Source organism: Syngnathoides biaculeatus, chromosome 7 (genome assembly GCF_019802595.1).
Source record: "Syngnathoides biaculeatus isolate LvHL_M chromosome 7, ASM1980259v1, whole genome shotgun sequence".
In the NCBI taxonomy this organism is placed as follows: domain Eukaryota; kingdom Metazoa; phylum Chordata; class Actinopteri; order Syngnathiformes; family Syngnathidae; genus Syngnathoides; species Syngnathoides biaculeatus.
Genome location: NC_084646.1, coordinates 30690786 through 30713540, shown reverse-complemented (window position 1 = coordinate 30713540; position 22755 = coordinate 30690786). Strand labels below are relative to the sequence as shown.

Sequence of the window (22755 nt, the reverse complement as noted above, 5' to 3'; positions counted from 1 at the left end):
AACTTGCATTGATCTGTAAGTTCATATCCGACGGAAGGAGGTGGAAGAGCTGTTGGCCATGATGTGGAGGGTCCCAAAGGATTCTGCCCGCTCTGGACCTAGTTCACGTTGCGTGCAAGCCTTCAATAGTGGGTAGAATGGTGCCAACAATCCGTTCAGTGGTTTTTATTGTCCGTTGCAGTCGGAGTTTGTCCTTTTTTGTGGCAGCCCCAAACCAGACTGTGATGGAGTTTGATTGAATGTCCCTGTGTGGAACTGTCTCAGTAGCTCTTGTGACAGGCCGTGCTTTCTCAGAAGCCGCAAAAAGTACATCCTTTGCTGGGCTTTTTTGAGGACGGAGTTGAATCTTGAAATATATTTCAAAAGGTGGCGGCATGGTGGATCAGCTGGTAAAGTGTTAGGCTCACTCTTTGCATGTTCTCCCTGTGTCTGTGTGGGTTTCCTCCGGGCACTCCAGTTTCCTCCCACATCCCAAAAAACATGCAACAATAATTGGACACTCTAAATTGCCCCTAGGTGTGATTGTGAGTGTGGCTATTTGTCTCGATGTGCCCTGCGATTGGCTGGCAACCAGTTCAGGGTGTACCCCGCCTCCTGCCTGTTGACAGCTGGGGTAGGCTCCAGCACTCCCGCGACCCTTGTGAGGATAAGCAGCAAAGAAAATGGATGGATGGATGGATTTCAAAAGGTGCTATTGACATATAACATTTACCAGACATTGGTAACTACTGAAGTAATCGATACACACAAAATTAAATTTGAGCAAAGCAGAAATTGATGTGTGTAGTAATGTGAAAGGACACAGGGGAAAAGTAATGAACATGCCAACTGGTATTCAGTCCTCGGCACAAAAGTCTGTTTGCAATGACAGCTCCAAGATGCCTCCTGTATGGAGAAACTAGTAACATACATTGGGCTATTCCTTAACACAAGCAGCCTTCAAATATTGGAGGTTCTGTGGGCTTCTTTTATGGACCTCGAGTTTTAAGTTTTTTCCATAAATTTTTGATTAGATTCAAGACAGTTGATTGGCAGGGGCATTCTATCAGCTTTACCAGGCTATGTTCTCCCAATATGTAGCTGACTTGTCCAAATGTTTTTCAGCAATCATTAAATGAGCTTTGACATCCTTTTTTCTGCAATGGGTTCTTGCGTGATGAGAGCTTTGGTTTGGCAATATTTTTTTCAAAGTAAGGAAGTAATCTTGTCTTTGTGGGGTTTTATCACAAAAAAGAAAGTTTTTGCAAACAACGGAAAAGGTTCAAGACATCAAGCTTTTACCCTTTACTTTAGTCTTACCACCACAAAAAGAATATCCTTCATACAAAAGTGAGAGGGAAGAAGAATCATCATCTTTTTTTTCTCATGAACATGCATGCATCCACACAAAATTTGTTCTCTGCATTTTACCAATCACAATGAACATTCTGGAGCAGGGGGTAGCTGAAGCGCCTGGGGGTGGGGGGGATTTCCAGGTATCATTGTTTTGCTAAAGGACAGGGCGTGGATGGTCTAGTCAGGTTCTTGAACTTAGGTCCCCTATGGTGGCAGGTTATGATCTTAACCAGTGAGCCATGGCTGCCAAAGAGAGACCTTGGCTCTAGGGCAAATTGTCGTTTTTTTTTACTCCTCTGTCAGAAATCTTGCAAGAAGCATCTGATAGGGGCATATTTTCGGGTAGCATGTTTGGCTTTCCAATTATGTATTATGGCCCCAACCGCACTTACTATAGCATTCAGAAGCTTAGATATGCGCCTGTAACCAATGTCATTGTTTCAAGATAGTTTGAGATGATATTGTGACAGCTCTTAGCTCTTACCCATCATGAGATGTGTCTTGACTCACATCTTGGTAATGAGACCTTTTTGTAGACCATCAGTTAGGACCAAACCAGCTGATATTCATTTACACTGAGAGGGGGCTGGATAGCTGTTTGATTCTTGATAGATTTTTGGTGATGTCTTGGCTTTCCATGCCTTTTTGCTACTTCCTTTCTTCATGTGTGCTATACTTTTTTCCGTGTGTCATTTTACATTTTTACACACAAATTCTGGGCTAATTTATTCCACTTTGTTTGTATGTATGGATTACCTGAGTTGTTTCTAATATCTGGTGGATTTTTTTGGTCAATAATACATGTAAGTATATTTAGTGAGAAAAATGGTGATGTGTTAAATACTTATTTTAGCCGGTGTGTATCATATCCATTATGAGCATAGTTTGACTTTTAAGAGTAGAACGTCTGCTGGAATTACAAATTGTTCGTTTGTGCTTCCACTGTCCTTATAATGTAAGCATGTTAATACAGAAACTGGTTTGTTTTCCTCTTTGACCATTTTGTTTTTTCTTTCTTCTGTAAATCCAGGAAGTCTTTTTAAAACACGCTGTGTTAGTTGTGGGACTGAAAGAGCCACTTACAACAGCCCCATTTGTGCTGCTCTTGAGGGTAAAGGGTAAGCGAGATATTAAGTTTGTAATTCTTTTTTCAATCCCAACTTTGTGTGTTTTCAGCACAGCACTGCACAAAGCAGGCTGATTAAGGTGTCTCATTTGAAATTGAAAACATAATTTTTAATGTCATTTGATTATATAGTACAGGGGTGGCCAAACGTTTTGACTCGCTGACTACATTGGGTTCTGAAATTTGATAGCGGGGTCGAGCCAGTACCTCATAGTACAGTATGCACACGCAAATAAATGTACAACTCAATTTACTAATAGTGTGCACTGCAGACAGGGTATTTCAAATGTGCAAAATAGCCCTCATGTAGTATGTTTGCCTCAATGAATATGGAAGATGCAGTATTTACACACTATTTGCCACAATACTGAGATAATAAACTGTAAATAGATTAAAATCGCACACAACAGGTTTCAATTGAAGACTCAAAGTTAAAAAGTCATTTCTGCTCTGCTCATTTTCTATTCCGCTGCGTAAATGCGCTTAAAAATAAAAATCACTCTTTCTAGCATTCCATTCTGTAAGCAACACAAAAACTCACTAATTTTAGTCGGAACAAGTGTTGTGGGTCTCCTTTTTTTTGTCAGCGCATCAAAGTCTGAAGTTAGCTTTGTTGTGGCAATTCTCAACATAGATCTGAGGTGTTCGTCAGTTAACTTGGCTCTGTGATGAACTTTGTTGATGTTCATAATGCTGAAAGTGCTCACACACATAGGTCAAGCCAAACAACAGCAGAATCCTCTGTGCTGTCCTCCGGAGGTTAGGAAAGGTGGCTTTGTTGAGTGAAGCATAAAAGTCATTCAGTTGAAGAGACTTCAACTTCTGCTTTGAAGCAGAGTCAGACGAGATCGATCCGTTCAATTTTCAGCTCCAGCGGTGAGGTTTCAGGGTCCTGTGACAACGAACAAGACACCTGCTGAAGTGGTGTCTCAATTTTATCAAAATCAAAGATCCAATGGCAGAAATATCAGTGCAGGTCAAAGAACCGATGGCAGAATTTTCGGTGCAGGTCGTCCAGTGATTTGCAGTATTACTTCAAGTTTCAGGTGGCCTCTCTCTGTGTGGCTAGTTTGGGGAATGATTAAAATATTTGTTTGACATTTATGTGGAGAATAAAATCAGCTTGGATTTGAAGGCTCTTACATTTGTATATACAGTATGTCATGCGCAAACTGATCTTTCCCCTTTAGCTTCATGTTCAGTTCATATGTGAAAACATGTCAACAGCAAATGCAAAATCACAAAGCCAGCTCATGTAATTCAGCTCGGTAAAGTGATCAGATTTCCGCCTTAACTCCAAAAAAGAGCTGATCTCCTCTTTGAGGTCCCACACTTGTTGAAACACTTTCCTCTGTGGAGTAGCCGTCGTTCTTTCATTGATAGTTGGCGAGCATAAGTTTCATGCTTGGTTGCAAAGTGGCGGCTGATATTGTACATGCATGCAACAGCTTCTTGGCATATGAGACACGTAGCCATTGATTGTACTTCAGTGAAAAAATATTATGGTGTCCGCTCTTTATTGAATACTCAAAAATAATAAGAGTGAATTAAGAAAATAAGAGTGAATTAATGATTACACTACACTCCAACAAAGTTCCATCAATGTTTAGTGTGCCATCTATTGGGGAAAGGCTGGTATTCCAGGGAAAAGTTGAAATGACTGATTGATGAATGATTTTGATTTTTTTTTTTTTAAGTGGATAAATTCGGCGGGGCAGATTGAAAAGCCAAATGGACCATATATGACCCGTTGGCCGTATTTATCCATGTCTGGTCAAGTAGGATGAAATAACAAGACTGTCTATTCATGAAGTGAGCGGTGGAGGAAACCATTGTCAGTCAAGTTCCATGGCACATAGAGACAAACAATTCTCACTTAAATTCACACTTATGGGACATTTAACAAACAGATAATCTTTACTCATGCATATTGTAGTTGTGTGATTGCATTTTCTTTCTAATCGATGGAAAATATTGGTGCTTCCATTTGTACAGTAGTGTTCAAAATAATAACAGTCCATTGTGACTAACCAGATTAATCCCTGTTTTCAGTATATTTTTTATTGCTACATATCAAACAAGTCACCAGTTGGTGCAGTAGATTCTCAGAACACCAACAAACCCGGCATTCATGGCATACACGCTCTTAAGGCTGTGCAATTTGGCAATTTGTTGAAAGGGTGTGTTCAAAATAAAATCAGTGTGGCATTCAATCAGTGATGTCATCAATTTTGTGAAAAACAGGTGTGAATCAGGTGGCCTCTATTTAAGGACGAAGCCAACACCTGTTGAACATGCATTTCTCCTTGAAAGCCAGAGGAAAATGGGTCATTCAAAACATTGTTCAGAAGAACAGTATACTTTGATTAAAAGTTTGATTGGAGAGGGGAAACCTGCAAAAGAGGTGCGAAAAATAGACTCTTCAGCTAAAATTATATCCAATTCCTCAAAATGGAGAGCAAAACCAGAGACACGTGGCACAAAACGTAAGACAATCAGGAAAATAGATCACAGAATAACGAGAATGGCAAAGGCTCAGCTAATGATCAGCTCCAAGATTATCAAAGACAGTCTGGCATTACCTGTAAATACTGTGACAGTGAGAAGATGTCTGTGTGAAGCTAATCCATTTACAAGAATCCCTCGGAAAGTCCCTTTGTTAAAAATTAAAGGTATATGCAGAAGAAGCAATAATTTGCCATAGAACACATCAACTGGCCTTAAGAGAAATGGATAAAACATTTTATGGACTGATTAAAATTTTATTTTTGGCTCCAGGGGCCACAGACGGTGAGACGATGTCCAAACTCTGAATTCAAGCCACAGTACACAATGAAGACATTGAAGCATGGTGGTGCAAGCATCATGATATGGGCATGGTTCTCATGCCATGGTGGTGGGCTGTTTATCACATACCATGGATCATGGATTGGTTTGTAGATGTCAAAATACTTGAAAAGGTCATGATGCCTTATGCTCAAAAGGACATGCCCGTGAAATGGGTGTTTCAACAAGACAATGACCCCAAACACCCACGTAAACATGCAAAATCTTGTTTCCAAATCAACAAAATTAACATCATGGATTGGCCAGTCCAATCCCCAGACGTTAATCCAATAAAGAACCTGTGGGGTGACATCAAAAACGCTGATTCTGAATGAAGCAAAACCAGGAAGTCTACAAGAATTGTGGAATGTCGTGAAGGAAGCTTGGAGTGGAAGAACAGATGAAAAGTGCCATAAATTGGTTGACTCCATGCCACACAGATGTGAAACAGTAATAATAAGGATTAGTAAACCCTTGAAACAAAAAGGTTTGTACAAAGTAGTTTTGAGTTTGTCACGTCAACGGGAGATTGTACTGTTTTTTTTTTTAAACACACCCCTTATTCTTCTTTTGTTTCGGCTTCTCCCATTAGGGGTCACCACAGCGTGTCATCTTTTTCCATCTAAGCCTATCTCCTGCATCTTCCTCTCTAACATTTCCATCTTAGCCCATCTCCTGCATCTTCCTCTCTTAACACCAACTGCCCTCATGTCTTCCCTCGCAACATCCATCAATCTTCTCGCTGGTCATCCTCTCGCTCTTTTGCCTGGCAGCTCTATCCTCAGCACCCTTCTACCAATATACTCACTCTCTCACCTCTGAACATGTCCAAACCATCGAAGTCTGCTCTCTCGAATCTTGTCTCCAAAACATCCAACTTTGGCTGTCCCTCTAATGAGCTCATTTCTAATCCTATCAAACCTGCCCACTCCTAGAGAGAACCTCAACATCTTCATTTCTGCCACCTCCAGCTCTGCTTCCGGTTGTCTCTAATCCATACATCATGGCTGGCCTCACCAATGTTTAATATACTTTGCCCTTCATCCTAGCCTACACTCTTCTGTTACGTAACACACCAGACACCTTCCCCCACCTGTTCCAACCCCCTTGGACTTGTTCCATTACTTCCTTACCACACTCACCATTGGTCTGGATTGTTGACCCCAGGTATTTGAAGTCGTCCAGCCTCGCGATCACTTCTCCCTGGAGCCTCACTCTTCCCCCTCCAGCCCTCTCATTCACACAGTTTTACTTTGGCTAATCTTCATTCCTTTCTTTCTAATTATTCCTCAAACCTGCTCCCTGATTTCACTGCAGATCAGAAAGTCATCTGTGAACAGGAAGAACAGGAATAGGAAGGGGCTGAGTGCTTATCCCTGATGCAGTCCCATGTCCACTTCAAATTCTTCAGTCACATCTACGGCACACCTCACCACTGTTCTGTAGCCCTCATACATGACCTTTAGTATTCTAACATATTTCTCCACCTCACCAGACACACGCATACAGTGCCACAGTTCCTCCCTTGGTACTCTGTCAAAGGCCTTCTCTAGATCCACAGACACAATGTAGCTCCTTCTGACCTTGTCTGTACTTTTCCATGAGCATCCTCACGACATCTGTGTTACTCTTTCTAGGCATGAAACTATACTGTTGCTCACAGATACTTACTTCTGTCCTGAGTCTTGCCTCCACTACTCTTTCCCATAACTTCATTATGTGGCCCGTCAACTTTATTCCTCTATGGTTCCCACAGGTCTGCACATTGCCTTTGTTCTCAAAAAGGGGGACTGGCACACTTTTCCTCCATTCTTCTGGCATCTTCTCTCACGCCAGTATTCTATTGAATAAGTTAGTCAAAAACTCCACAGCCACCTCTCCATATTGCTTGCTAAAAATGGGAAGAAGCACACCTTTCCTTCGTTCTTCAGGCATCTTCTCACCCGATAGTATTCTGTTGAATAAATTGAAAAATTCAACAGCCCAATCACCAATCTCAACTCTCTCTGTGTCTGGGATGCTCGGAATTACTTTCTTCTTGTTCGTTCCAAATGTTCTCTTTCAACTCTAGTTCACATCCTACCTGTGGGGCATAGCCACTTATCACATCATACATACCCTCAATTTCAAATTTCAGCCTCATCACTCGATCTGATACTCTTTTCACCTCCATTCTTAGCCAGCTCTTTCTTTAAGATAACACTACTCCATTTCTCTTCCCATCTACTCCTTGGTAAAATAATTTAAATCCTGCTCCTAAACCTCTAGCCTGACTACCTTTCCACCTGGTCTCTTGGATGGACAATATATCAACCTTTCTCCTAATCATCATGTCAGCCAATTCCTGAGCTTTTCCTGTCATAGTCCCAACATTCAAAGTCCCTCCACTCAGTTGTAGGCTCTGTGTATTCCTCTTTACCTTCTGCCGATGAATCTGCTTTCCTCCTCTTCTTTGTCTTCGACCCACAGTAGCTGAATTTCCACCGATCCCCTGCAGGTTAATGGTGCCGGGGCCGGACGTTGTTAACACGAGCCACGACCGAGCCGGTATGGTATTCTTTAGACAAACGCTTACATTTGTTTGGCACTATTTTATGCCAGATGTCCTTCCGGACGCAACCCTCTGGATTTATCCTAGCGTGGGACTGGCCTACAGATTGCACTGTCTTGTGCCCCCATAGGGCTGGATTAATCACATTATGCATACCCTCAATTTCAAGTTTTAGCCTCATCACTTGATCTTATACTCTTTTCACATCCAAGACATTTTTAGCCAGCTCTTCCTTTAAAATAACCCCTACTCCATTTCTCTTCTCTACTACTCCATGGTAAAATAGTTTAAACCCTGCCCCTTAAACTTCTAGCCTTTCAACCTTTCCACCTGCTCTCATAGATTCACAATATATCAACCTTTCTCCTAATCATCATATCAGCCAACTCCTGAGCTTTTCCATTCTAGTCCAAACATTCAAAATCTGATGAATCCGATTTCCTCACATTCTTTGTCTTCGACCCACAGTAGCTGAATTTCCACCAAGGTTAACGGTGCCGGGGGGAGGCATTGTTAACCCGTGCCATGACTGATTCGTTGTGGGATTCTTTAGATGATTGCTCATATTTATTTGGCAAAGTTTTAAGATGAACACCTTTCTGGACACAACCCTCTGTATTTATCCAGGCTTGGGACCGGCCTACAGATTGCACTGGCTTTTGCCCCTATAGGCCTACATTTTTTTTTTTAACACACCCATGTCAACAAATTGCCTAATTAGCAAATAGCCTAAAGGGTTCGTATTTCATGAATGCTATGTCTTGTTTTTTCTGAGAATCTATTACACCTACTGGTAACTTATATGACATCCAGCATTAAAACCTATACTGAAAACATAGATTATTCTGGTTGGTCACATTCTACTACTTTTGTTTTGAACTCTACTGTTTGATATAATTAAATCATTACCAAATGTCCATTGGGGTTTTGGAAGGAGTTTTTGCAAAATGCTGTGAAAATATTTGTACTGACATAGGTTCTTTACTGCTCCTACCAAATTGCTTCCTCAGAGCTCCAGACCCAGAAACACATGATGCTCAGATCCCTGTCCAGGATCTTCCCAGGTAGGCAGCCTTGCCATGTATTTTATCTCTTCAAATGAACCCCAATACGTGTGTGTGTGCGTGTGTGTCCGTGTCTGTGTGTGTGTTTTCAGGTGTGAACAAGCAGAATGTTCTGGTCTTCTGAGACCATCTGTGGTTTGGTTTGGAGAGGCTCTTGATTCAGACATCCTAATTCAAGCAGAGAAAGTACTGGACAACTGTGACCTGTGCTTAGTGGTGAGTGTGTGCACAAGAATGCTGAAAGGATTCAAAATCTTGACAACCGCCCCCCCTCCCCACACACACACACACACAGTTTGAATGAGTTTCCCAGTACTTTAATATGTTGTGACATACTTTTGTCAAAATATCGTCCAGTTAAATAATTATTGCTCTGAAAATAGCCTATAGCAAAAGTTATATTCATTTATTTACGTTTCACCCACTCCCCCTCTATACTGGGGACTATGTCAATGCAAGAATGGATTTCATTGCCATGACAACAAGGAGTGGAGCATAAGATCGACGACAATTACAATAATTTTTTTGCAGACACATTTTCTGAAAATGCTCGATAGAGTAATTTCAGTCTCGGATGATGGCTGGCTGGATAAAACTATAATTTCAAGCATCCATCCATCCATCCATCCATCCATCCATCCATCCATCCATCCATCTTCTTAGCCGCTTATCCTCACAAGAGTCCCGGGGAGTGCTGGAGCCTATCCCAGCTGTCAACGGGGAAGAGGCAGGGTACAACCTGAACTGGTTGCCAGCCAATCGCAGGGCACATAGAGACAAACAGCCGCACTCACAATCACTCTTAGGGGCAATTTAGAGTGTCCAATTAATGTTGCATGTTTTTGGAATGTGGGAGGAAACCGGAGTGCCCGTAGAAAACCCACGCAGGCATGGGGAGAACATGCAAACTCCACACAGGGGGGGCCGGGATTGAACCATAACTGTGAAGCCAACGCTCTACCAGCTGAGCACCATGCCGCCTAATTAGAAGCAATTAGAATTAAAAAAATATTTTACAGGTTCCATGTTTTACCCAATCAACTTTTTCTAATATTTGGGATATTATATTGGCTTCATGTTGCGTTAGTAAATGTAAAATATGAGTTAAGTGTCCACAAATTAGTGAGTTGGAGGTGTTTTTCTGCTGAGAGGTCTACAATCAGTTCATTAAAATGTATCTAAAATTAAAATGGGAATGAATGTTTCTTGGTTCTTTTGTAATGCATAATTGTAAAAAAGGATTACAAGAAAAGTATTACTAGTTTCAGAATTCTTTAGTTAAAACACTGTGTGATCACTCTGTAGTCATATCAAATTTATCTTATTTTGTAATACGTGTAAGAGTAGCTACAGTATGTTAATATTGTCAACCAGCGCTCCTGAGAATGCAGTGTTGTCAGTCATTTCCCCATCGTTGTGTCATACTGTTTTTGTCTACACATTGGGAACTACAGTCCCAGTTTTGTTTTAGTTCCTCGTTAAAAAAAAAACAAAACCTCACAGTCTCGTTTTTCCTTTGTTTTTAACATTGTGGCGTGAGTGCTGCAGTTGACTACTCATGTGGACTGAATGGGTGGCAACAATGGGGCGATGAAATGGGAGTGTTTTAAAGGTAATAACCCGGCAGCACCATAATGTATGGCAAAATATGACTGTGAACTAATTCATTTTTGGACTGCTGAACTTAGTTCAAAATTTTGAATTATGAACTATGACCTGAACCTGTTCCTTTTTGGGAACTGAATTTTGAACTAGTTCATGTAGAAAATGAACTTTCCAAACACTGATCCTGTATTATTTCATATTGCAGTATACCAGTATCTCACAAGTTTAAAAAAAAAAGTAATTTTTTTATAATCTTGTGCACCCCGAAGTTCAAAATCGTCGGCCCGGATAAATGCAGAGGGTTGCGTCAGGAAGAGTTCCGGTGTAAAACTGTGCCAAACATATATGAGCCTTCATCAAACAAAGTTATGGGAAAGAGTAGTGGAGACTAGACTCAGGACAGAAGTAAGTATCTGCGTGCAACAGTATGGTTTTATGCCTAGAAAAAGTATCACAGATGCATTATTTGCCTTGAGAATGGTCATGGAAAAGTACAGAGAGGGTCAGAAGGAGCTACATTATTTCTTTGTAGACCCAGAGAAAGCCTATGACAGAGTACCAAGAGAAGAACTGTGGTACTGCATGCGTAAGTCTGGTGTGGCAGAGAAATATGTTAAAATAGTACAGGACATGTATGAGGGCAGCAGAACAGCGGAGAGATGTGCCATAGGTGTGTCAGAAGAATTTAAGGTGGAGGTAGGACTGCATCAGGGACCCGCGGTGAGCCGCTTCCTATTTGCCGTAGTAATGGATGGGCTGACAGATAAGGTTAGACTCTCTTGGACTATGATGTTCACAGATGATATTGTGATCTGCAGTCAAAGCAGGGAGCAGACGGGGGAATAATTAGAAAGATGGAAGCAAGCACTGGAAAGGAGAGGAATGAAGATTGGCCAAAGTAAAACAGAATATATGTGCATGAATGAGAAGGGCGGAGGAGGACGAGTGAAGCGCCAGGGAAAAAAGATAGCAAGGGTAGATGTCAGGTTCACCAATCAGACATTCATTGAACAGGACAAAAAAGGAAGCAAAGACACCAGTTCAAGCCTCGTGAGGAGACAGAAGAGGAACTGTCTCGTACAATTCACCACTGCACTCTCTGATTATCCTCTCCTCAGCACCTCTATTTATTTAGTTTTAAGACGCCCCTTATTTACATGGATGTTACAAAAAGGAGACGGCAAGGAAAACAGTTGGAAACAGGGAGTACATGTTTGTTCATGTGCATGTGCATGTGCATGTGTTGAAGATTGCTGAATACATGTGTGGTCATCATTTCTTTAATAGAAAGCAGTTTTAACAGTTCTGATGATTAGATGTTTTTGTTCTTGCTATCTCCTGCTAGGAGGATGCCACGTTATCTAGAGCATCATTCTTTATTGGAAGCAAATGTATGATAATTATGATCACAATTATTCCTACATTTCCTTCCTGTTTATTCCTACATTTGCAACCATGTTTTCTAGAGCAGAGCAAACCATTCTTCATTGCAGGCAGAGCAGTAATTGAATTGGAGCAGAGCAAAGCATTTCTTCATTGCAGGCAGAGCAAAGCATTTCTTCATTGCAGTCAGAAGCAGTTACTTAATTCTATTTACAATTATTTCTACATTATCCTCACGTTTATCCTACATTTGCTCAAGTCCTCCTATCATCTAATAGATCATCCTTTCGGCTTTATTCTACATTGTTACACTCTGAGGAAAATATAGCACATACATACTTTCTTTCGGCTTGTCCCTTTCGGGGTCGCCACAGCGCGTCATCTCAGATGAACGCACATATTGTAATCTTCTGGATCAGAGAACAGGTCTGGAAGAGAAGTCATAACGTCATCATCGTGGTCAACAATATCACTGTCATTACCCTGTTGTGCCAATAGTGGATATATTTCTGCCAATTTTGAATCTGTCGGGGCAAGAGCAGTAGTTATAAGTTGGTTAAGTGATTCCTTTATGCAGGGAATACAACAACATCCACACAATGCAAGAATAGCTGCAAACAGCTATAGACACTAGGAAAGTTTTTCAGATTTGCCAAACTTTTTTTTTTTCCCCACCACTCAGACCAGGCTTATGTTTTTACACCAGAGTGCTCCTTCATCTTGTGGTTCAGGGTGCGGAGGCCCTGAATAGCCGTTGTGCGTGACCCATCAGGTGCTGTGATATTTGGAATAAACAACACTGGTCACCGAACATTGAGCAGTCGCCACCCTTCTCGGCCAGGAGCATGTCAACCGCTATGCGGTGCTGGAACGTCATGAGTGAGGTTGCAGCTGGTTGTTCCCTTATGGCAATAAAGCCTGCTTCCGTATAATTACCTAGTTTCTGTACATTGTAATGTATGTCATTGATTCTGTCACCATTTTTATTCAGAGTTATCCATAACAAGATGGATTCCCATCCTGCAGTAATCTCATTAACCAACTTATACTCATCTGGTATGCCGTTGGGATGCCATTTGCATCAATGTATGTCAGATCTCCATCTTTCCAAGAGGACCTTTGCCTTTGGGAGAACCCAAGGGGAGGTCCAAAGATGGATTTGACCAATTGTATATCCTCAGCTTTGGATGGAAACACAGTCACACATAAGAGCAGTGATACCAGTGTACACGTTCCTGCTGCAATTATTAGTGTGTCATACAACTTTTGACCAACTCAATAAATCGCTGGATGGGAGCAGTTGGGCAGTTTGCTGATGGATATCATGACACCATGTTTTGTTGAGACTTCCCACCTTAAAATCTGTCCCTGTAAAGCTAACACAGGAGAAATTAGCCAATGCAACATTAGAAGAAAATATCAGTTTTTCATTTACTGCCTTAGTTGTTGGATTAACACTTTTCCATTTCTGACAAGTGGTGTTGGGAGTTTTTAGTCATTACCTTCAGGGTACACTGTGTTGGGATTTCTGCTGGAATGACACACATTAGTGGCCTAGGGCCTATGCATGTGATGTAACTATAGTTTACCTTGTTAGCTGCATTCTACATTAATAACAACCAGTTTTATTCTATTTGTAAAAAAAAAAAAGATAGTAATAATGATAAGGCTTTTTCAGTGAAAATACTTTCTCCATAGTATACATACTCTTTTGTATGGCATTCGGGTTTAAAGTAACATTAAATTGGCAAATGGTGAGAAGAAAATTGGGGTTTCCTTTAGCATAAGTCCATAAATGGAATCCCCAGCAATTAGACTCTGCCAAGGAATTTAAAAAGTGCTTAACTGATTTATTGGGAGGCCTCCCCTCATGCCTTGGTGACTCCCCCATAGTTGTTTACCAATGTTATTAGAAATTATGTTGCGCGTCTTTATCTTATGTGCGGTAAGCATAGTTGACTGAGTATAATTATTGGTTCTGTTGTTATTTATATTTGTCAGCTTTATAGGTGTCCAAAAGTCGTATATGAACAAAAATATCATTACGGCTGTTAGTGTTGCAGCCCAACATGTTATCATACTATTTAGCCATTTTGATGTCATGTCGACCAAGTCACCTCTAAATGAGTCAAGTGTCTTTTAAATCTTCACCAGCCTTCAGGTATTTTCAGATACTATAAATCTGCAACCACCGTATGCTGGACTTTGCTCACCTTTCCCTTTGGGTGACTGCTGAGATGACCTTTTACAGTGTGTAAGGTGCATCCACATGTTTCTTTCTGCTATTTTGTCCATGTCATTCAGCTCTTGCTCAGTTTATGCCAGTGTTCGGGTCAAACTGCATGTACAGTTGATGTTAATTCATAAACAGACATAGGATGAAAAGATAAATGGCAGTAATAAAGTTATTAAAGCACAGTAACTTGTTACATTTTTTTTTTTCCGATGATGTGTTCTGGGGTGTCAAACTCATTTGTCTTGCGAGCCATATTTTTTTTTGTATGTAGTTATCCAATTTGTCTTGTTTTTATTTTATTTTATTCATTAATTAATTTATTTTTGGGTGGGACCATGAGGTACCACTCGAACAGAAAAATGATAATAACGGGTAGAGTTTTCATCCAACACCCAACAGCAAAATTTTACCGTTTAGTCACCATTATAACAGCAGTCCCATGTGTAACCGGACTACAGCGACCTTGACAGTGGGAATGAGAACAGCTATCTTACAAGTGGCCAATAAAAACAAATTAGTTTTGTTTGTGTTAACAATGGTTTCAAAACCAATAACTTTCTTACATTCAACAAATGAACTCAAGTACCCCTTTTTGCATTTTTTTAAAGCTGTTTGGGTTGTTAATAACTCCTGAAAGGGACCCACTTGTGTGAGGTTTTTTTTTTCCTTCATCATTCGTCTATCTCTCATTGTGTGGAAAATATTGGTTATTTGTATGGGCTCCCAAACTTTGTTTTGAATGGAATGAGACCCTTACGTGCTTGTCATGTATGTATAGTTAGACAAAATCTATCATTGTGTCCAAATTGCCCCTACATGTGATTGTGCGTGCTGCTGTTTGTCTCCATGTGCCCTGCGATTGACAGGTAACCAGGTCAGGGTGTACCTTGCCTCCTGCCCGTTGACAACTGGGATAGGCTCCAGCACTCCACGCGACCCTGAGTATATGCGGCTAAGAAAATGGATGGATGGAGAGATGGATGGATGTGTATCTTGAGGAAACTGACCACGTTTTGGATGCACATTCCCTTGTGGATTATGTCACCCACAGGTCAAACAAGCCCACCAAAATTTTTTTGCATACAAGTTAAATCCATGGATCATGTAATGCCTTTGTACCAGGGCTACCATTCACCCTGTTGAGACCTGAGACTTCCCATGGCTCAAGATTGCCACCCACTTAAAAAATGTTTTTGGTAGAATTTTTTTTTTTTTTGTATCTGTGGTGACATAATTCCTATTTTGTAATGTTGCACCTTATTTTTTCCACATTTTTAGTTCTGCTGGTAAGCTTTGTTGTTGCATTTTGTTTAACACATCATCTGAAAGTATGTCTTCATTTGTTGCATGGTCAGCAAATCCCATAAAGGTTTTGGCTGCTACTTCTTTTGCTGTTTTATCTGTAAATCCATTTCCTAATGATACTTTGTCAGTATTTGATGTGGGTACTGCACATTTACATATGGCTATTTCTTTTGGTAATTGAACTGCTATGATCAAATTTTGTAGTAGCTCTGCATGTGTCACTGTGTTCCCTGTAGTTGTGACTATTCCTCTATTTTTCCAGTATTGTCTGTGTAGATCGTGATACCACCGTGAATACAGCAGCATCTGGTCTCAGATTGTTTAAGACTGTCCAATAAGATGTTGTCTGTACAGTTCAGTCGTCCCAATCCAAATCTGATTCTTTTTCTGTCCAATCAGGAACATTTCGTACTACCAATACAAATTGTCCCAAACTCTTCCACTCCTGTTTGGTTTGTAATGACATGTGTGATGGTGTCCATTCCTTGTGTAATTTATTTCGTTTGTCAGTCAGTCTTGTTCCTGCCACCACGACTAATGCACCATCTGAGTACAGATTATCAATCCTGATTTTGTCTGGTGTGGGCTGTTATAAGTTTACAGTATCTTATACTACATAGTCACATGCAATGAGTCACTTCCGACATCATTTTGTGGTTGTTCAATCATGTCTCGAGCTGTTTGCAGCAAGATATCTCGTGTTCTTGTGGGAGGTTTGTTTGGAATATCTAAGGTGTAATAATAGAGTGCTGGGTTCCTATTTTGTAAGATATTAAACTGTCCTCCCAGTAATTCCTTTTTTTCTTTTTACTTCTATATTTCCTGTCAGAGAGGGAATTAAGCCCAGTCCTAGTTTCAGCAAGCCATCTCTTCCCAACAAACGTATGGGGCAAATTAAAAAGTTGCATTTTGGGAGCATTAGTTGTGACATTTTTGATAGGGAGATGGCTGCTTTCTTCCTCATTTGCGGCATAAAGCTCCATAAATTTCTCCTTCCTCTGTCAGAAAGGTGTCAACTTTCTTTTTCTTATTTTGTAGCACTCTTTCTGCGTGTAGTGCTTGGTTAACGTATTGTTACAGGCTGCCAGTCGGTTTATCAACCCAATGTTTTTCAGTCCATTGTTTTGTAGGATTATTTGAATTCGCATGAAGAGCATTTTTAATTGGCCTTGATACACACTCCCTGGAGTGTGATGTTCAGAAATGCCACTGTTTGCTTTTAAACATGCAGTCATTCCAATTCTATATTCTTCAAATGGTTCATTGTTGTTTTATTTTGCTCTTCCAATGGCAGAAAATGTTGGTTTTTGTCTAAATCTAGCAAAAGTGCGCGATATTAACCCTTGAACTCCCTGCTACTGTGAGAAAGTACTTTGCTGTCATCCAAATTTGTTGTACTTCCACACCATTTAAGTGGTAAAATTTTCCCAAGTCTTCCGTTCCCTGGACGAATTATGTTCCATCAACTTTATGAGATGTGATACCTTTTATGGCCGTTTTCACATCATCTTGAGTCCAGCTTTTTTTTTTGTGTGTGTGTGTTTCTCTTATTTTATCCTGCAGGTTAACTATATATATTTTTTGTGTGTATGTTGAGCTGGCCAGCAAACTCATATTGTGTTATCCACAAATTTAGATGTTTTATTTTAGTAGGACATTGGCTTTTTACAAACGTCTAGTCCTTACACATTTTTTTTTCAGATGTTCTGTTTCAACTATTTTGCTATTTATCAACTTATTTTGCTATTTGTGTTTCCCCTGTTGGAGTCAGTGGTACACCTAGGATGACTATACTGACTTCCCCGTGAACAGGGTGACAATTACGTTCTGTTTGAGGTCATTCTCAAGCTTCTACCACAAGTGGCGGAGAATTCTTACCTCTGCATCCTCAAACAGTTGTCATTCAATTTCCTGTTCAAATGAGGTAACGAACTTCCACTCACACTTTTACACATGCACACGTTTCACGGAGCTCACTTACAGGACACACCTTGCCCTTTTTCTCAGTTTTGTAGACTAATTAGTCTACTCGATAGGGACTAGTATTCTCGAGGTTTGGTTCTGCCACAGTCACCCAGACGCCCATTCACTCATTCCTCCTGAGTGTGAGAGTTTCCTACTCACCAGAGATGCCTTTACTTCCTTCGGCTTCTCATCAACCCTAAGCCTCCAGATGCAAAGTCGAGGCCCAGTCCCGGAAAGGGTCTCAAGTCCCGTGGCCACGGTCTTGGCCTGGACGTTGACTCAGCCCCTGGAAACATCAGGTATCTTGAGATCCGGTTCGAACGACCAAGTAAATGTCAGGTTCACCAATCAGACATTCATTAAACAGGACAAAAAAGGAAGCAAAGACACCAGTTCAAGTCTCGCGAGGAGAGAGGAGAGGAACTGTCTTGTACAATTCACCACTGCACTCTCTGATTATCCTCTCCTCCTACATCTAGGCACATCTATTTATTTAGTTTTAAGACGCCCCTTATTTACATGGATGTTACGAAAAGGAGAAGGCAAGCAAAACAGTTGTGCGTGTGCATGAGATGAAGATTGCTGAATACATGTGTGGTCATCATTTCTTTAAGAGGCAGCAGTTCTATCAGTTCTGATGATTCGACATTTTTGTTCTTGCTATCTCCTGCTAGGAGGCTGCCACGTTATCTAGAGCAGAGCAAAGCATTTCTTTATTGGGAGCAGATGTATGATAATTATGATCACAATTATTCCTACAGTGGACGACTTTAAATTCTTGGGGTCAACAATACAGAACAATTGAGAGTGTGGTAAAGAAGTGAAGAAATCGGTCCAAGCAGGGTGGAACAGTTCAGGGTGGAACAGTGGGTGGAAGGTGTCTGGTGTTCTAAGTGACAGAAGAGTATCCGCTAGGATGAAGGGCAAAGTTTATAAAACCGTGATGAGGCCGGCCATGATATACGGATAAGAGACGGTGGCACTGAAGAAACAACACGAAGTAGAACTGGAGGTAGCAGAAATGAAGAGGCTGAGGTTCTCGCTTGGAGTGAACAGATTGGATAGGATTAGAAATGAGCTCATTCGAGGGACAGCCAAAGTTGGAGATTTTGGAGATGAGACTTCAATGGTTTGGACATGTTCAGAAGCAAGAGAGTGAGTATATTGGTAGAAGGGTTCTGAGGATGGAGCTGCCAGGCCAAAGAGCGAGAGGAAGACCAAGGAAAACGTTGATGGATGTTGTGAGGGAGGACATGAGGACAGTGGGTGTTAGAGAGGAAGATGCACGAGATCGGCTTAGATGGACAAAGTTGACACACTGTGGCAACCCCTAACGAGACAAGTTGAAAGGAAAAGAAAAAGAACATCTCTATTTTAATTGGGCAGCACGTTGCGCAGCTGTAAAGCGTTGGCGTCACATTTCTGAGGACCTGGGTTTAATCGACCTGTGTGAAGTTTGCACACGGAGACAGACACTAGAATAAATGAATGAATGAGTCTATCAGGTATTTTAACACTAATCTAGTTCTGGGGGACACTAAACCACCCCAGGTCTTCACCAAGAGGTCCCATAAGAATTTGATGTTCCATTAAAAAAGAAAAGCCCCCCCGAATTCTCCACATTTCGCTGTCACAACCACTGATTAAAAAAAATAATAATAATTTAAAAAAATCTATTCGTTATTTTCACACCAGTCCAGTTCTGGGTTACAAGAAATTAATCAGGAAAAGCAGGACTCATGAAAATCAGATGCCATATTTCAAAATAAAAATCCTCTGAAAATTCTACACAACGATTTATGCCTGTCCATGGGGGACTGAGAAACTGGAGGGACACCACATCAATCAGCTTTGGCCTTGTGTGGAATTTTGAACTATGCAGTAGGTTTGGAAATCATCTTACAGGGTTCGCACGCGGCCCTAAAAGTCCCTAAAAACCCCTAAATTTTCAAAGGTGCATTTAGGGGCTCCTAAAAGTCCTTAAAATCCACGAAAACCGGTCAAGCCCCTAAAAAGGCCTTAAATTAAAAAAAATCAAAGGGAGGACCTCTACCGCCAAAATTCTCCCTAAAAAATAAATTAATCTTTTATTTAAAAAAAAATAGCGATCCGTTTGGCGTCCAAATCAGCCGGAAATTGTCAACGGAAGTCACCGTGTTGACAACTAGTTGCCATCTTGTCGATATTCCATTGTTTGTTTCCGTGAGTAGGCATTTCACTTCGTCTTCGTTACGACGTAGCGTAGTTCTTTCATCGATCCAACTTGTATCACGGGGAAGTGCATTTTTCAAGAAGCTTGGGTTGAAAGTAAGGAGTTTGGGAGCTGGGTTCGTCGAGATCCAAAAGATCGGCACATGTTTTACTGCCATCTGTGTAAGCAGAGTTACCAGCTTGAAAAGATGGGCGTCAAAGCACTGGAGTCGCACCGGAAAAACAGGAGACACGCTGATTTGGCGAAGACTCTCTCATCTACCGTTGGTATGAATCTGTTTCTAAAATATCAAGATAGTGAAGCACCACCTTCAGGCAGTGGTACTAGCAGTGCATGCGCACTAGGGATCGCAAAAAAACGCTTACTTTCATAACTGGTTTTAACCGAACAGCTGTAGCAAAAAAACGGTACCATAGTGGTGTTTACATAATTCACCCGCGGGACCTCGAGTTGGGGTACGGGGTTCCGCACGGACTGTTTTTGTTGTTGCTCTTCCGGAGTGACGAATTCACAGAGTTCCCCCCATTATGCGAGTAGTGTTTTGATGTCTGCCAATAAAACAAGTTTACTCCCATACTTTGGAGCGTTTCCTCTATGCCATGTTTGATGTTTCTTTGATTTAACTGAATGTTCTTTTGAGTCCAACTTTACTCTAACAGCGAAACTTGAAAAAAGTGGAAATGATGTTGAAAAAATAGCGCAATGTGGAGTACCGGAACCGGAAGAAATTATTGGAAATTTTAACCAATTTCGAAAGTCGGATTACGGTTTCGGTTTTAAAAAAAACGAAAACCGGTTATAACCGTGTATTTGAAACCGGTTGCGATCCCTAATGTGCACCTACAGTTGTCCAGCCAGAAGTCAGGGTTTATGAACGTAGTTCAATACACGAAGACAGACTCGTTAAAGGCAGAGATCGTGTGGACTTTAAAAGTGATCTGCAGCAATTACAGTTACAAATCTTGTGAAAATAACTCGAAAGTGTTTGCAGTCATGTTCCCAGACACTTGCATTGCTAAAAACTACCACTGTGGGGAAAGGAAGACTTCGTACCTGGCTACATTTAGCATTGCTGCCCACTTTTGATCTCTACTGCCTCAAAGCCAAAAAAGCCAGAATAGAGACTGGCATGTCAACGGTTATTGAGAAGGCTGACAGGCGGTGTGAGGAGGCAGAAGAAAAGAGGAATCTGAGGTTTATCACCGAGGCCAATGCACTCAGAGGCAGAGCAAAGGACAAGAGAGCCACTTTGGCACCTCTGCAGCAACAAATAGAGGAGGCACTGGGTAGGCTCAAGGAGCTAGAGTAGGGGTGCTGAGACAGACATCAGTAGAAGACATTTGTGTATATAGTTGCAATTGTAGTTAGAATCTGTTTTTCTGTATACTGTTATGTGAAGACGTTGACAATGGTCATATCAATGAGAACTACCACAAGGGGCGACAGGTGATCACTGTCACAGGTACTGAGGTACTGGAACATTTGATGAACCAAAAACAGCCGATGGCACCATTGGGTGAGTCTTTTTTCCTTACTCTTGATTTCCCACGATGGCCCTAAATTTTTCGTGTCGGCCCTAAATTTTTTCCGTGTCACCCCCTAAGAATGCCCCTAAAAAGCCCTTAAATTTTTTTGATCAGACTGAGTATGAACCCTGTCTTAAAACATTCTCAAATTTATACTCTCATCCATAGCATCATTTTTTTAAAACTGATCATGGCAGTTCAGTTGCTTATTGTTCAATACGTCATACTGTTTGAGTTCAAATCATGTGGAAACAGTTCTCAAACCCCTGCAGATGACCTGTAAAACTGACACAATCGTGACAGACGCTAAGGAATATAGAATATTTCGACAGAGTTCGTAAGATATCACAACAGCTATTTTATCTTCAGTTAAACATCAAAGGCGAGTCCGCAGGTTCGAGTTTGCAGTTCCTCTAAATGCCAGTGGGTTGTGCTTTATATGCTTGTTTGAATATTGACCAAATAGTCTTCTTGGAGGGAGGGTTCTTAACCTATTCTCAGGAAAGCAGTCTACTGAAGCTAGATGAAGATTTGACAGGAAGCTGCTCATTTGGATAAGGTCCATTTGACATACACCTGGCATTCTCCTAGTGGCCGTCTCACAGCAGGGCAGCACGAACCCAACATTCTCCTGAAAAACAACAGTGCTGCTGCAAGATTACTGGAGAAAGTCTGCAATCAGCCACTATTAGCAGTATCCACAGCAAGGAACAGATGGTCCTACTGGGGGACTTCAATGCCAGAGTGGGTGCAGATCACATCTGCCGACCCTCCTGCCTTTGACAGTTTGGTGTGGGCAGCATGAACAAGAATGGCCAACGACTACTTGAGATGTATGTGTACCACAATCTGTCCACCGCCAATTCCTTCTTCAAGACCAAGACCCAGCATGAAATCTCTTGGAGACACCTGCACTCAAAGCACTAGTACCGCTGGACCTCATCCTTGTCAGACACTCCATCAAAAATGTTCTTCACACATGCGACACAGACCACTTGCTGGGGTGCTCCAAGATAAAGATGCAGCCTAGGAGATTCCACTGTGGCAAGAAGAAAGCGAACCCCTGCGTGGATGTCAGCCATATGCGTCAGCCAGACCTTTTACAGCAGTTCGCAGGGAGCCTTGAGAGAAAGCCTACATGCTCTGCCACAGAGAGGTAGGAGATCCTACAGAACACCATACACCACACTGCCTTTGCCACCTTCGGGATGAAGATATCGAAAGCTCACGACTGGTTTGAGACCAAGGCTGCCATAATAACGCCCGACACCATGGACTACAAGCGCTCACCCAGTGAGCAGAACTTGTAAGTTTAAGGCCTGCCAGAAATAAAGGCCAAGAGACTGCCACGCATTGCGGTAATGAGTACTGGACAGAGCTATGTGAAGCTATCCAGAGAGCAGTATTAACATGGAACATCTGAGGAATGTTCGTCATAGACAAACTCGACGCAGAGCCCACCGTGGAGGACCTTAGCAAGGCGTTTGACTGGGTAGCTTCTAGCAAAGCCCCGGGCAGTGACGGAATTACCCCCGACCTGGTCAAGGACTGCAAGACCACCCTACTGCACAATGTGCTCTATCAGTGCTTGCAGGAAGGGGGCATACCACAGAACATGGGG

General features: G+C 41.5%; 1 protein-coding gene across 6 annotated transcripts in view; it reads left to right on the top strand.

The window, feature by feature from the left end:
- sirt5 (sirtuin 5) overlaps window positions 1–22755 on the top strand; it is a 40050-nt gene that overhangs the window by 9773 nt on the left and 7522 nt on the right. For all 6 annotated transcript variants that reach the window (XM_061825059.1, XM_061825055.1, XM_061825056.1 and 3 more), the window contains 3 exons: window positions 2366–2453; window positions 8849–8902; window positions 8995–9118. In XM_061825059.1, the coding sequence (XP_061681043.1) occupies window positions 2366–2453; window positions 8849–8902; window positions 8995–9118 (266 nt within the window). The remainder of the gene's footprint in view (window positions 1–2365; window positions 2454–8848; window positions 8903–8994; window positions 9119–22755) is intronic.